We start from the raw sequence: 15,381 nt of genomic DNA on the forward strand, positions 1-15,381 counted from the left end.
CTAACCTTCCGACCCCATTCCCTTCAGTTATCTCACTTTGAATCTGGGTTCTGGAAGTGAGATTTACTGAAGGAAATTCCTTAGCAAATGGGACAGGAGATAGGATTGACCCCTAACACAAGGCTTGAAAGGCAAAAAAAGGTCCAGCGTGGATGCGCTGAGCTTCAGTCTCTAGCCACCTTCTTCGCTTTGAAGAGAAGCTACAAGACTTCTACACAGAGTACAGAGAGCTCAGAGCCTTCTGGGCTTGGGCTTGAGGACCTACTGCTGTCACTAAGGGCTGGCTAAGAGAACATCTGGGGGCATCAGCCTGCTATTGATATGGGAGGGAATGAATCTGTCTCCTGCTGACAATACAGGTAGGAGCACACCAACTGTTCCTCGTGCTCCTGGCCAGCAACAGTCACAAATAGAGAACACAGCAAAAAAAGATGAGTGTGTGTCTTGGGAGAGGGATGGGGCCGAGAAAGGGTGGGGAGCCTTTTGTGAATAAAGGCAGCTTTAGTTAGTAAGATAACATAATTGTCAAGCTGCAAAAAACAGCACCTACTAATTAGTCATTGACTAAAACATATAAATAATAAATATCTAAAGTGTTCCTTCTAGGCGTCCTTGTTTGCATCCCTGGCTCCATATAACATTTAATGCTCTGACGTAACATCAGCACAGCTGACCTCACTATTTCAAGTCCAAAGCAAACTTCAGTAGCTTCAAACCAACAGTATGGAGAGAAACAGAACAAGGGCTCGGTGCTCCATGTCTAGGTCGTTTTTTTTTTTTTTTTTTTGCAACCAAATGTGCAGCTTTTAAAAGGGAATTTCACCCCACAGGAAGTGACAGAGAACAATGGAAGTGTCACCTGAATGGCTCTTCCCTTTTGAGTCTGAATGGGAGGGCCACTCAGTGGGATGGATCCTTGCCTTGCTTGTTGTGGGCATTCAATTTGTTGAACTGAATGAAAATGTTGACCTTCTTGGCTACTCAAGTAATTAGAAACTAAAAAACAAAATAATTGAACATCTAAACCCCGATCGCATCCTTAGAGTCTTTGCAAGGTACTCCAGTTGGCATTGCATGTAAGAAAAGAGATATCTTAAAAACTTGGTTGGAAAAGGACTTCCAAAATATCCAGGGTCAAAAAGTTTGGATCATGCAATTTGGTCACTTGTAACCAGCACCAATGGGGCACCTGGCAAGGTTTGGCCTTGGGAATGGGAGAACCACTGGAGGGGTCTGGCATTGTTCTGATATTCAGTCAAAGAATTTTGCTCTGTTCAGTGACTCCTCCCATCTTAAACAAGTTGCAGATGTTGAATTTCCATTCTCTAGAGACTTAAGCAATCTATCTCTTTCAATCTCTGGGAGACTTCATAAGGCAATTGTTTGAACTACTGTCATTATCTCGATCTCTGACATTTTTCTGCTTATAGCACCAGCCAACAATGAGGGGCCATAGACGACCGTCGAGATTGAAACCCTAGCATTTTCACTCCTGAAATGCATTGAGCATCAGCTATGCTTGTATGGAAGTGTGGCCAGCATTGTAAGGAAATAGTGTAAATTTCGTTTCCTGCCCATCTGAGCTATAAAGAAAACTACTAAAAAGGAGGCAGAGAACTCTCCGCCTCTGGGGAAATCACTTTGGGCTTTTCTTTCCACTTAGCATTCTGGGTGATGATGAAGGATTTGATGAACACTGATGGGGGGCTTTTTGATTGACAAAGGAGTGAATATTTTTATCAGCTCCCACAGTTCTCTGGTCTATCTAGATGTCTGGTCAAAGGGAAGAAAAAAATGACTTACAGCCTTAATGATGCAAATGGAAAAAACAAACAACCTGACCCCTGTCCCTGCCACAAAAAGTCCCCTCAAAGATGTAAGACTATTTTAGGACCAGAACAGGGCAATCTACCATTCTCTTGAGCATATTTCAGGGAGAACAATGCCAGGCTCCAATGTAGGTTCTTAAACCTTCGATTTCCAACTGGTGGTGAATTTAAGAGCTTCTCTCCCACATGGGAACTACTCATTGGGACGAAGGGGGCTTTAGGATCCCATTTACTCAGGGTGAAATTCCCTTTTAAATTCTAAAGCACGACCAGATGCTACCTCAGCCGACCATCGGGTTTGATGGCTCCCAGCTCAGACTTGGGGTCTGGGCTCAAGGAGCTCCAGGAAGTTTGGCTGCATGTTTGCATGACGGGGCAGGCGGTGGGGCCGATGGCGCAGATATCCACTGCAGACCAGACTCCTCCAACTAATGAGTCCACCCAGCTCTCCAGCTTCGCACCAGTGCTGGCTGCATTCCTTCGGGCTTGCTCCACATGGGCTAAGTTGATAGGGATATTGAGGACTGGGTTCAAGCCCTGAAAGCTCTGTTCCATGTAGGCATTACGCGGAGGTCCGTTGTGTAGCTTCAAGGACTCATCTGAAAAATTAAAGGGAAAAAACATAGTGTAAATTAGTGAGTGCATAATTTATTATGGCTGTTATTTTTGAGGCTGGGTCTCCCTATCTCAGCTAGACTAGAAGTTTAGCAGCCACTCATGGATCCAATGCAACTGCCAATTGGCTTGGGAGTTTTACTCTGCTTTCTTTCAGACCTGGGCTGGTTTGAACCTCCTTAGGCATGTTGGCTGTCCTCCAGTCTCAGAAGCTAAACTTAGTGAAGGCACCCAGTTGGCTTTGGCCCTACTCAAGCATTTCAACTAAAGTTATATGGATATTCTCTAGTAGCGTTATTTCCCTCTTTCTTGCCCTGTCCCCATTGCATGTGTAAGTTAGACAGTAGGCTTTCCCCACTAAGAATTGCAGGATTTTACCTTTAGAGCTAGAAATCACCTTAGAGGTCGAATAGTCCGATCCCTCTCATTTAACAGATGAGGAAACCAAGGAGAGGCTGTGTCCACTGTCACGCAAGATGAGTGACAATTTGAACACAAGTCTTCTGACTTCAAATCTGGAATGCTATTTACACCATACCACACTAATTCCCAGAGTGATTGCAAATAGAGGGCATTAAGAGTACCATGGAAAATCTGTGTGAAAAAATATCCCTTTGTGCCAGAAGTCTGAATCCCCCCCTCCTTTTTTTATTGGGTGTTTACAGTACCTTATTGTAGGATCTGGGTTAAGTACTTGGTTATAGGCTATATGTAGATCAATGCTAACCTATTCTAGCCTTTGTGTGTCATTTGTTAGTTTTTGTAGCTTTTTGCAAACTTTTATTTAAACATTAGAAAAGGAATTGTGTATACTTATAGTATTAAAAGATAAAATATATTGATATTATATGAAATCACATCTTTTATACAGATATTTTATGCATTTCTGAGTTTCTAAACTTTTTGTGTCATCTGCTGGCCTTCATATGTTGCCTGGGGCTTTCACAAAACTCCCCAAGTTCCCATTTATTTTCTTATGCTGACTTATAGCATATCAAAAGCACAACGGGGAAAGTCATGATGTGGAAGGAATATCTATAAACCTGTTCTGTTCACAACCTTGTACAATTCTCCATATCACTTATGTTTCCTTCCAGGATATAATGAAGAGATAACTTTCTGTCTATCTAAAGCTGATTCTTTTCACTGAGGTCGAGATCCCATTTTTTCTCACCTTCCCTACATCTTTTCCACCATTTTTTTGTGGGGGGAAAACATGATATAGAGCATTAAAGTTTGCAAAGTAATTAATAAATATTATCTCATTTGGTCTTCATAATGCTCCTGGAAGGCAGGTGTTATTACAATCCCCATTTTACAGAAGGAGGCAGAAAGAAATTAAGTGACTCACTCAGAATCTTGGGCCTTTTTCTTTCCAAACGAACTTTGTTATTATTTTTGTTTAGTTCTATAAAGCATCTCGATAATTTGATTAGCAAAAGATGAAATCAGTATATTAATTTAGGTTGCATTCTCATTCTTCCCTTTATTAGCATGCCCCAACCACGAGCAGTGAATCTTGCTTTATTTCTGTAGTGTTCTGTAGTTTTATTTATATGAATCTTGCATGTGTCTTGAGAGGTTTAGCTGATAGGATTTTAATGTACTTTGTTATTATTTAAAATGATTTTTTCTTATTTATTTTCTTGGATTTTTGTTTGTTCTTTGCAGAAATACTGAGGATTGTTGTGGATTTATTTTGTATTCTGTTACCTTGCTGAAGCTATCAATCATCTCAATTATTTTCTTTGCCGATTCCCTATTTTCTACGTACATTATGTCAGCTGCAAATAAGGATAATTTTGTCTTCTTTTTGCTGATGTTTATACCTTGGAATTTTGTTCTATTATGTTTCTGCTAGAGATATAATATTTCTAGAAATATGTCAAATAATTAAGGTGGAGGGAGCGTTAGAGATATCTTTGTTTTATCCCCACTTGTATTGGGAAAGCTGCTAGTATTTCTCCATTGAAAATAGCTCTTGGTTTTAAATAAATATTTTTTGATTATGCAAAAGAAAAGCCTTTACATGGTTATTTAAATATATATATGTGAGCTATTTTTCATTCTTTTATTTTTTGTTAAAGAACTTTTGTGTATCTGTTGAAATAATCATTTGGTTTTTGTTATTTTTGTTGTTTATATGATTAATTATGCTAATTGTTTTCCTAATGTTGAATCATTCTTGCATTTATGAATTTTGGTCATAGTAAATTCTTTTCTGCCTTCATTGTGTTGTGGTAGTATTTTTGTGAGGATTAGAAAAATTTTTTGCATAAATATTCATTAGGGGGATTGTTCTATAGTTCTTTGTCTCTTCTTTGTCTCTAGTTTGGATATCTCTCAAAGACCACATTTGTCTCCCTAAATGGAAATGGGTAAAGTGCCTTTTATTTCTATTTCTGAGAATAATTCATGTAGCATAGGTATTAATTCCTTTAAAAAATTCTGATAGCTCTCAATTGGAAATCTGTCTGGTCTAATGTTTTCTTCCCCTCACCTTTTGCAATTCATTTTCTTTTTCTCACTCAATTTCTTTTTCTGAGACTGAATTGTTACAGATCTCTCTCTCTCTCTCTCTCTCTCTCTCTCTCTCTCTCTCTCTCTCTCTCTCATTTCTTTAGTATGAATATTTTACATTTTTGTATATACTCATGTACTTTGAATTTTCAATTTTGCTGATTTTTCTTTTAGTTCCATATATTCAGCTGCCAAATAACTTCTACAATATGTCCAAAATCAAACTCACTTTCCCTAGTAAATACTCTTTCCCAATAATATTATTTGATCTTTGATGTCATACCTTTCCATTTTTCTAAACTAGACATCTTGTACTCTCTCCTTTCCTTTATATTCTAGATTCAATTTATCATCAAGTTTTGTTATTTCTTTTCTTGAACCATCTCACAGATGTATTTCTTCTCTATCCCCACTATTATTTCCCAGTCCAGGATCTAATTTATTCACTCATGAACATTTAGTGAATGCTTATGTTCAAGACATTGGGCTCCATGTTATGGAAGACTCAAAATGAATAAGACAGGTCAGCTGGATGGTTCAATGGTTTGACAGCCAGGCCTAGAGACAGGAGATTCTGGGTTCAAATCTGGCCTCAGGCACTTCTTACTTTTATGATCTACAGCAAGTCTTAGCCTTTACCACTTTTCTGCCTTGGAACCAATAGGCATTACCAATAAAAATAAATAAATAAAATGAATAAGACATAGACCCTGGCCTCACCTCATCTTCTGATTTATAGGCCACATTCACAATTAACTATGACATGTTATTTCTATGGTCTCATAGTTCATTTTAGTCTTTCATTTTTTCAGTTTCTTTTTTATATAGTACCACTAGCCCAGCTGTCCTACAACACTATTGTCATATCATCATCCCATGCTAGAGAAATTAAGAGAGAGAATGGATAGAATGCAAAAGGTAGATTCAGGAAGACACGAGTCTGAGGTCTGCTTCAGACACTTCAAGACCAAGGGCAAGTCCCTTAATGTCAAGTTTACCTCAGTTTTCTTATTTGCAAAATGGGGCTAACAAGGCAGGTAGGTAGCCCAGTGGATATCAGGAAGACCCATCTTTCTGAGATCAAATTCAGTCTCGTACACTTAGTAGCTGTGTGACCCTAGACAAGTAACTTGACCCTATTTGCCTCAGTTTCCTCACCTGTAAAATAAGCTGGAGAAAAAAATGGCAAATCACTCTAGTATCTTTGCCAAGAAAACTCCAAAATGGGGTCAAAGAATTAGACACAACTGAACAACAAAAACATCTGACTTTCAAAGCCCTCCATAATTTAGCTTTGCTCTACTATTTAATATTATTTCTTATTATTTCCCTTTTTTTCAGACCTCTTATCTCACTATCCTCTGTGTATATTCCCCATCCTAGTTTCTGTCTCTTTACTTGGGCATATTATCTAAAGTTCTTGACAGAATGCATGAACATAAGGAATTCACTCCTTCCTCTTCACTCATATAAATTTTTCCTATTTTTCAAGGCCCTCTTCTAGAATATTCTAGCCTTTAGTGATCTCTTTTTGCTGCCCTCCTTCCTCTTATAATAGTGCCATATGACAGCCATTGTGATCTCCTTCCACCATATTCTTTCTCCCCATTTGGAATGTAATTATCTTTAAGGCTAAAATCATGTCTTACACTTTCATATTACCCACAGCACATAGCACAGGGGTAGCAAGCGCATAGGTTGGTTTATCCATGCTCACAGACTTGGCAGTGGCAATTCTAGAATTTTGTGGCTGTACATTTGTTTTTGACCCCAACTTTTCCCAAACCAGAGGGAGCCTTAATTTATTTCCACATGTTACTAATGGGCAAAATTTTTCCTTGGTGGAGGGAAACTGGCAGCCCCAAATTACTAAAAAGGCTAAAAAACAAACTAACCAGTCAACAGATGGGACCTCAATGAATAGTAAGATGAATGATTAAGAGGAGGGGAAAGTTGGATGAACCAGATTCTCTTTCTGAGAGAGAGAGAGAGAGAGAGAGAGAGAGAGAGAGATAGACAAGGGGACACCAATGGCTCTTTGAATAGGGCTTGACTCATTCTATAGCAACATCTGCAACTGTGGCTATCTATGCAATCATGACTATTCAGTGCTTCTATAGCATCTTCCTTCTATTTAATCCATGTTCCATCCCAGGAGGGAAAGAATAATGTCCTCCTTTCTAGAGGGAAGAGAGTGCCTTTCTCGTAATTTGGCTGTTGAGGAGTATTTGTTGGGGTCAGAAATGGGAATGTACAGCCATGAAATTCTAGAATTGCCACTGCGCTGTCTCCTTTAGAGCCAAGTTTTCCTCTAGGCTAGCTTTAAAAATGAGATGATAATGCCTCACCTAGTTCTATGGGTCTTTTAGCCTTCATCTTCATGATTTCATTGGATCCTTATGGAGACCTCCCAAGTAGGTGGGGTAGACAGATATCATTATTTTACTATTCTGATCTATTCTCTATTCTTCTCTCCAATAATAGGAAGAAATTTAGGGACAAAACAGGGAAATATGACTTCTAAAAGTTTAGCTCTATATAAATAAATAAAAAATAAATAAATGAGCAAACTATTATTTTTCTGTTAAAAATAAAAACAACATTTTTTAAGTATTATGTACCTGCAACTGGGTTAGGTTCTGGGGATAAAAAGATGAAAAAAAATGCAATAGTAACAGTTCCTGCCCTCTAGAAACTTACAGTCTAAAAAGGAAGAGGTGAGGATTACATACCAAAAAAGAACAATAAAAGATAGAATTTGATAGGCTGAAGGGAGAAATGAGACAGAGTGATCTAGGAAACTTTTGAGGAGAATCACTTCTAGCTGTGGGCTCAGAGAAGACTTCATAGAGGACTTGGCATCCTGGCTGAGATTGATTTGAGATTTAATTTAATTAAAATTTAACATTAGGGGGCAGCTGGGTAGCTCAGTGGATTGAGAGCCAAGCCTAGAGACGGGAGCCGTCCTAGGTTCAAATCTGGCTTCAGACACTTCCCAGCTGTGTGACCCTGGGCAAGTCACTTGACCCCCATTGCCTACCCTTACCACTCTTCTGCCCTGGAGCCAATACACAGCACTGACTCCAAGACGGAAGGTAAGGGTTTAAAAAAAAATTTAATTATAATTAATTTAATCTTAATTTGATTTAATTTAAGAAGAGAATTAATTAATCAACTAGTATGTATTAGGCACCCACTGTATGCCAGGCTGACAGGCATGACTAAGAGGTAGGAGCTATTGTTATTCACCATTTTACAAAAGAGGAAACTGAGGCAGACTGAGGTTAAGTGTTAAGGTTAAGTCTTACCCAGGTCACTCAGGCAGTAAGTGTCTAAAACCAGATTTGAACTCAGGTCTTCCTGACCCCAGACCCAGCACTCTACCCACTGTACAACCTAGCTAGAGGTCTTTTATGGAGAAACATGTGGCTGTCCTTTTAAAAGCAGAAAAAAAAATCAATATTTGAATTCTATATATGCTTTTAAATAGGTTGCTTCCTTTTGGAAATTTAATGCTCCTTTGTGCAAATTCTAACCTGGATATACTCGTGACCTTTCTTTTTGTCCATCTACCTATGGTGGAATAACTTTCTGAAGTCTTTGTGTTTGATGTAAATTTAGTTTTCAAATACAATGTTGGGTCATTACAGGGAAAATGACAGAGAAGACTCTTCTGTAGCAACCATACCATCCTATGGTATCCTGGGAATCCCTCTTTCTCAAGGAATTGGGAAAGGGAAGGAAAGCAGACTAAAGTCAAAACTTGAGGCAGGGAGGTGAGAATTCTTAGAGAGAAACTTCAAACTGGTCGCTATCCTCAGAAACGATTTCTAGTAACCTAAATAGATTTCCCTTTTTTTCTCCAACAAGACTGGGTCAGGTAAGCTGAGGCTCAGACTCAAGCGCCGGATGGAGACTTGTTTGGATCACCAGTATTTACTATAACTATGTGACTCTCCAAGAAGGTGGTCACATCAGCTTTCTAGACCTCAGTTCTCTCCCTGATGAAAAGAGAGGGTTGGATGAGATGACATCTATGATCCTATGAACATGACAAGCAGAAAGGCATGCTGAGGTTTTAGCATTTTAAATTTAGCCTAAGTAAAAATTTAGCATTTTTAGCTGGGTTTCATTTAGCATTTTAGTGGAGATGGTGTTTGGGAGGAGCTATTATTTAGACCCCAGCCCACTCCATTTGCCGGATCTCCATGGCTTCTGTCCTCAACCTTGAAGCCTCTCTCTAAGGATCCCTGAGCTACTATCTCATTCTAGGTCTCCATTTCCTCAGCTGTAAAATGGAAAGGCTGGATCAGATCATCTCTAAATTCCTTGTAGTTCTAAATGCTATAAAGCTGGGAGATGCCCATTTCTTAATAGTATTCACCCCTGTTCGCTCTTGGAAAGGGGAGGATTGAATTGATCTATTACAGAGATTTTTTTACTTGAATCATTTTCTCTAACTCCAAAAATTAATGCTGGAGCTGCCTGGCGGGAAAGAATTTAGAAGGATTTCAATTTCTGAGACTGTCTGTATTGATGGAAAGACTTCAATTTCTGAGATTCCATCTGTAATGGCAGAAATCTGGGGCTTCTTGGTATATTTTAGACAAGATGGATTTGGCTTCTAGTAAGTGTCTGAGTATGAATTTGAAGTCTTGAAGATGAATCTTCCTGATAGCAAGTCTGGTGCTCTGTCCACTGAGTCACCAAGCTGCCTACCAAAGCAGCAAATGTTTACATGGGCTTTCCAGAGAAGAATGCATCCCGTGGGGAAATTTATGATTAAGCATTTCCTCAAAAGGTATAATTGCACTAATACTTCATTCTTTCTTGGATTTAAATGGCACATTTCTTCAGGAAATGCCCAAGGTATTAGTGACATGAACTAGGATGTATATACAGGTGAAAATAATGGAAATATGATCAGTGTCCATTGTGGCCAATACCAGGACTGACAATGATGAATGATTTTACTGGAAGAAATGAAATTGGGAAGTGTAGCCTTTTTTTATTTTTTAAACCCTCACCTTCTTTCTTGGAGTCAATACTGTGTAAGGCAGAAGAGTGGTAAGGGTAGGCAATGGGGGTCAAGTGACTTGCCCAGGGTCACATAGCTGGGAAGTGTCTGAGGCCAGATTTGAACCTAAGACCTCCTGTCTCTAGGCCTGGCTCCCCATTCACTGAGCCACCCAGCTGCCCCCAAGTGTAGTCATTTTCAAGAAGGAAGAACTTCTTATAAACCTCCTTATTATACATGAAACAAAAATGGGAGCAGCTCTTGGTCACAAAGAGAAATTAGCATCCCAAGCATTACTCCTAAGTTAGAAGTAAGGTGTTGGATTTGAATCCCACCATTCTTTCCATCTCTTTAAAGGAAATAAGAGATAGAAGCAATTGAATTTCTAGTAACCTAGATGGTGGTATTCTACATATTCCAGGTACACTTAGTAAATATTTCTTGAATGAATGAATATAGAGATTGATGCAGAGTCTACACGGTATATGCTGTGCTGAAAACCTAAATGTGTCTAACTGAGTTCTGATATTTTAGGGGAGCAAAATGTACAAAAATCTATTCTTATTAATGACCCGATCAAGAGTTTTTTTTTTGTTTGTTTGTTTTTAGATAGTTGCCTTCTGTCTTCAAATCGATACTGTGTATTGGTTTCAAGGCAGAAGAGTATTGAGGGCTGGGAAATGGTGCTCAGGGTCACATAGTCAGGAAACATCTGAGACCAGATTTGAACTTTCAGTCATATATTCTTAACCCCATCCCCAGATTTCTGGTACATTTGAACCATGTTATCTCCAGACACTGGTAGATATCAACAACAGAATCTTTTCTTTTGGAGGAAGTCCTAATTTTTCTGTTACAGCTTCATAATGCCTTCATTTTCTCTAGGTGGGACGTGGGGAGAGGGAGAGAGTTCCAATAATAAAATGGTGACAAAGCAACAAGAGCCAGAAAATTAAAATTAAAAGGAACAGCTAATGAAAATTTTGAAGCACAGAAACCAAATATTATTGTTAAGTTAAAAACCCTTATGAGAAGTGAGGTTAATATGGGAAATTCTATTACAACATCAACTCTCGATGCTTTCCTCTGTAATTAAATTTTCTTCAATTCTACCTCATCAGATTTCTTGAGATTACTAGGGACACATCAATAGCTAATTACTCTTGATGAATCATTTTACAAATTGTATTTCTCCCACCTTCATGTTCTTCATAACCAGAACATCGTTAGCAAAACATTAGCAATTACCACCGAAAGTGCTGTCTGCTCAGCAGTGGCTGAATGACCCTGGTCTTGCTCACTTTGCATGAGATGGAGCCATTCTCCCAACTGGAAAAGTATAAGTTAGAAACAGGGCACAACTTCACCTTTGAAGCGATCCCAACTAAGGCAGCTGTTTGCTATTCTTCCCTTGTACTGTCTGTTCCTTGGCCAGCTTGGGGGTTGAGAGTAAATGCTGTTCTCCCCATCAGCTCTGTGCCACTCGTAATTCTAGGTGTGTGTGTGTGTGTGTGTGTGTGTTAGGGGTTAGAAGCAAGTAATCAGTCAATAAAAAACAAAACAAAAAAAGCCCCCAAAAACCATTAATTAAGCACCTACTATGTCCCAGGCACCGGGCTTAGAGCTGAAGATACAAAGAAAAGGAAAAAAAACCAGATCCTGCTCTCAAAGAATTCATAGTAAGAGTTCATGTTTTTCTCACTACTCTGGAGGTCTGGAGGGGCAACATAACTTCTTAACTCCCAGCCTCTGTTCCCATTTCATCCTGAAGAATGTCGGAATTCCATGCATGGTTGGATCAATGGACGGTACACATCTGCATCTACCTCAGTCAGTCACAAAGAATTAGGAAGAAAAGAGGCTAATCTAATTTACATACACGCAAATTAATCCATCCCCTTCTAGAAGTCAGAAGTCTCTACGGCCAACATTCTCTCTTATGACTCTACAGCGTGCCTTTTTCAAAACTGACAGCTGGCATATCTTCGTTATTGATGAGCTAACAAATGGCTGAAATGCATTTCTTGGCTTCTCTGTTTATTGTTGTTTAAATGGAGATGTTCAACTTAAAAAGTTAAAAAAGAAAAACAATGCAGGGAAAAAAATGGGTATGTTAGGTGCCCTGCTGAGAAATATGTTAAGTTAGACCCCTCTAGGGGAAAATTAGAGTGCATTAGCTCTCAGCAGTTGCCTGGCGATGTTGGTATTGCATGAACGGCAAGATTCCCTGATAGCAAAACGCCTGGCTCAGTTTATTTTCCATTCCATCGTAAATATGATCAAGAACTTCAGGAGGCTCAATGGGAGAGTTTCATCTGTCTGATATATATTAAATATTAGACAGATGGAGTTGCTTTAGCATGGAAGGAGAAAACGAAGAAGCTATTTATAGCAAACAAGCTGGATTTTACCTCACTGAGGGAAATACTGGAAACACAGAAGATGTATTGTACTCGTGTGGCCCTCACACACCTGGAATACATACGAGGCATGCGAGGAATGAAGAGGTGGCAGGGCTAGAGAAAAGAATCCCTGGATGGGAGTTAGAGGGCTTGGGTTTGAATCCTAGCTCTAGTATTTACTAGCTATGTGAAACTGAGCGAAAAGTTTGACGTCTCCAGGGCTCAGATTCCTTATGGACACATTGCTTGCATTTTACCTGTTCATAGGGTTATTGTGAAAAAAGTGTTTTGTGGAACTTAAAGCCTTATAGAAATATGAGTTATCACTATTATTTTACTGTGAAATAGTAGATCATTATTACCACCATTATGATTATTATTGTTGTTTTTCTTCCTTCTTAGAAAAGATCTAAATAAAAGGCACTTACCTGGCTTAATGGGCTGCTTGTTTGAGAAGGTCAGAGGAGTGACGAGGAATTTGGTTTCAGCAACTGGCACCCAGTGATGCAGAATTTTGACAGTCCAAACTCCAGGCCGAAGGGGCAAGTTCAAAGGTGGTTTATAATGTGTGAACTCGGCGCTGGACTCAATCAAGATGTCATAGGTGGCAGCAATGACGTTGACGGGATCGACCCAAATGACAGTCACTGTCACATTGGGCCCCTTCCCCCACTTCTGCATCCCCACTGGCTCATCCATTGGCCCGAGGAGTCCCCCAAAGTTTCGGAATATTCTCTCCTTGGCATCCCACTCGGTGCCGATCTGAAGTAAAAAGTGAGTTGGTGAAATCAACTTGGATGGTGAACCATCAAATGGGTCTGAAGTTCTTCTCTTTGAGTTAAGGTTTATCTTTTATGTGTCATAGAGCAAAGACTAGTGTGTCCCCAAAGAGGAATAAAGTTGTTGGATGAGGTCTTGTAAACCTGGTTGTCAATGATTTTAAGGCTATAGCAACAAAACAAAACTCCTTTGCTAAAGAAAAATCACTATAAGTAAGAAGATCTTTAAAAAAAAAAATAAACCCATCGATAAAGGGGTAGATAGGTGGTTCAGTGGATAAAGAGAGACCCAGAGACAGGAGGTTCTAGGTTCAAACCTGGCCACAGACACTTCCTAGCTGCCTGACTGTGAGCAAGCTGCTTTTACCCCAACTGCCTATCCAGGAGTACTTTTCTGCCTTGGAACCAATACTTAGGACAGATTCTATGACGGAAGGTAAGGGGTTAAAAAAAATCAACAAATCTTTCAGAACAAAAGCAGTGCTGTAGTTAATTATGTAGATACTCATATAATGTAGAATTGTTCAGACTTCCTCAATAACTAGGAAATTATTCTAGTAAATGTATATAACTGTATTTTTGCCTAGCAGCCTAGCTGGTCAGAGAGGTTTAACTATAGAAAGTCTTTCAATCAATAAGCATTTTATTGAAAGCTCTTACCATGCAGGCAACATGATACTAGGTACCGGGGATAGAAAGACAAAAAATTAATTTTCCCTCATAAGGAGCTTGCATCCTATAGGGGGAGACACACACACATAAAAATATGTACAGAATAAATAGAAAAGAAAAAGAGAAGACAGTTCAGTTCAAGGAAGTTAGGGAGGGAGGCTGGGAGATCCAAAGACTTCATGGAGAAAGTGTTGCTTGAGCTGAGTGAGATTTGAAGGGAATTGGGGATTCCACAAGATGAGGGTGAGTGAACACGGTGTACAGGATGGCCATAGAGAAGAGATGTAGTGCCATAGGTGAGGGGCAGTGGGAAAGGCATTAGGGCTAGGTCATGAAGAGCTTTAAAAATCCCAAAAGAAGAGTTTAAGTTTTATTTTAGAGGCAATAGGGAGACCCTAGAGTTTATAGAATATGAGACTGATGGTCAGATTTGTGCTTACAGAAAATCTGTTTTTGTGAATGTCCACCTCCAGATAAAGAAGGGAAACATGAAAGATATCATTACACACACACACACACACACACACACACACACACACACACACACACGTCAAATGATGTCTTGTACAGTGTGATTAGGATACAAATCTGGGATACTGGAAGAATGGTGGTGATCTCGACAGAACTAGGTAAGTTTGGAAGAAGGGTAGGTTCAGGGGAGAAAGAAGAGCTCCACTTTGGACCTGTAGAGTTTGATACATTTCTGAGACATCCAGTTTGACATGATCAATAGGCAACTGGTGATGTGCAACTGGAAAGTCAAGAGAAAGACTGAGACAGGATATATGATCTGTGAATCATTTGCATAGAAATGATAATTAAGTAGATGGGAACTGATTAAAACAGTAAGAGAAAGTACAGAGAGAGACAAAGAGAAGAGAGGGCTTTAACAGAGACAAAAGGGAATTGGTGGATACCCACAGTTAGGTAGTGTGATACACACAGCATGAGTTAGTAAAAGAAACTGAGAAGGAATGGTCAGTTGGGCAGGAGACAAACCAATTGAGGTGTCATGAAAACCCAGAGAGGAAAGAGTATTTGGGAGGAGAGGGTGGTCAACAGAGTCAAATGCAACAGAAGAGGAAAAAAAAGTTTGAGGACTGAGAGAAGATAATCAACTTTGGCAATTAAGAGATCCTTGATTTCACTTGAGGGATGAGGTTGGAAATCAGATTGTAAAGGAGATAGTGAAAGAAGATGATTTGAAAACAATGTAGATAGCTTTTCTTGGGACTTTACTTGAGAAGAAAAGAGATATCGGATAACATTCTGAGGACATGATAGGGGCTAATGAAGTATTTTTTTTTAAGTTTTGGGGGTCTTGAATGTTTTCGAATATAGTAGGGAAGGAACCAGTATATCTGGAGAGCTTGAAGATTAGAGAAAGAGAGGATATGTCTGCAGGGAAAATTCACTGGAGAAGATGGGATCATGGGCATATAAAAAAGGCTTGTCATCGTGAGGAGAAGGGGCCACCTTATTACTAAGGTCTGGAAGAAAGGAGAATGAGGTGTCAAGGAGTTTGGGGATGAAGAGAAATGGAGAAG

The 15,381-nt window shown here is 39.3% G+C and overlaps 1 protein-coding gene across 2 annotated transcripts in view; it reads right to left on the minus strand.

Moving 5' to 3' along the window:
* Nucleotides 1-2,105: 2,105 nt before the first annotated feature.
* Nucleotides 2,106-15,381, minus strand: part of XYLT1 (xylosyltransferase 1) — a 435,908-nt gene continuing 422,632 nt past the window's right edge. For both annotated transcript variants that reach the window (XM_044660441.1, XM_044660437.1), the window contains 2 exons: nucleotides 12,812-13,145; nucleotides 2,106-2,428 (listed from right to left, as the gene is read on the minus strand). In XM_044660441.1, coding sequence (XP_044516376.1) covers nucleotides 2,106-2,428; nucleotides 12,812-13,145 — 657 coding nt within the window. The remainder of the gene's footprint in view (nucleotides 2,429-12,811; nucleotides 13,146-15,381) is intronic.

The sequence above is a fragment of the Gracilinanus agilis genome, chromosome 1 (assembly GCF_016433145.1).
Source record: "Gracilinanus agilis isolate LMUSP501 chromosome 1, AgileGrace, whole genome shotgun sequence".
In the NCBI taxonomy this organism is placed as follows: domain Eukaryota; kingdom Metazoa; phylum Chordata; class Mammalia; order Didelphimorphia; family Didelphidae; genus Gracilinanus; species Gracilinanus agilis.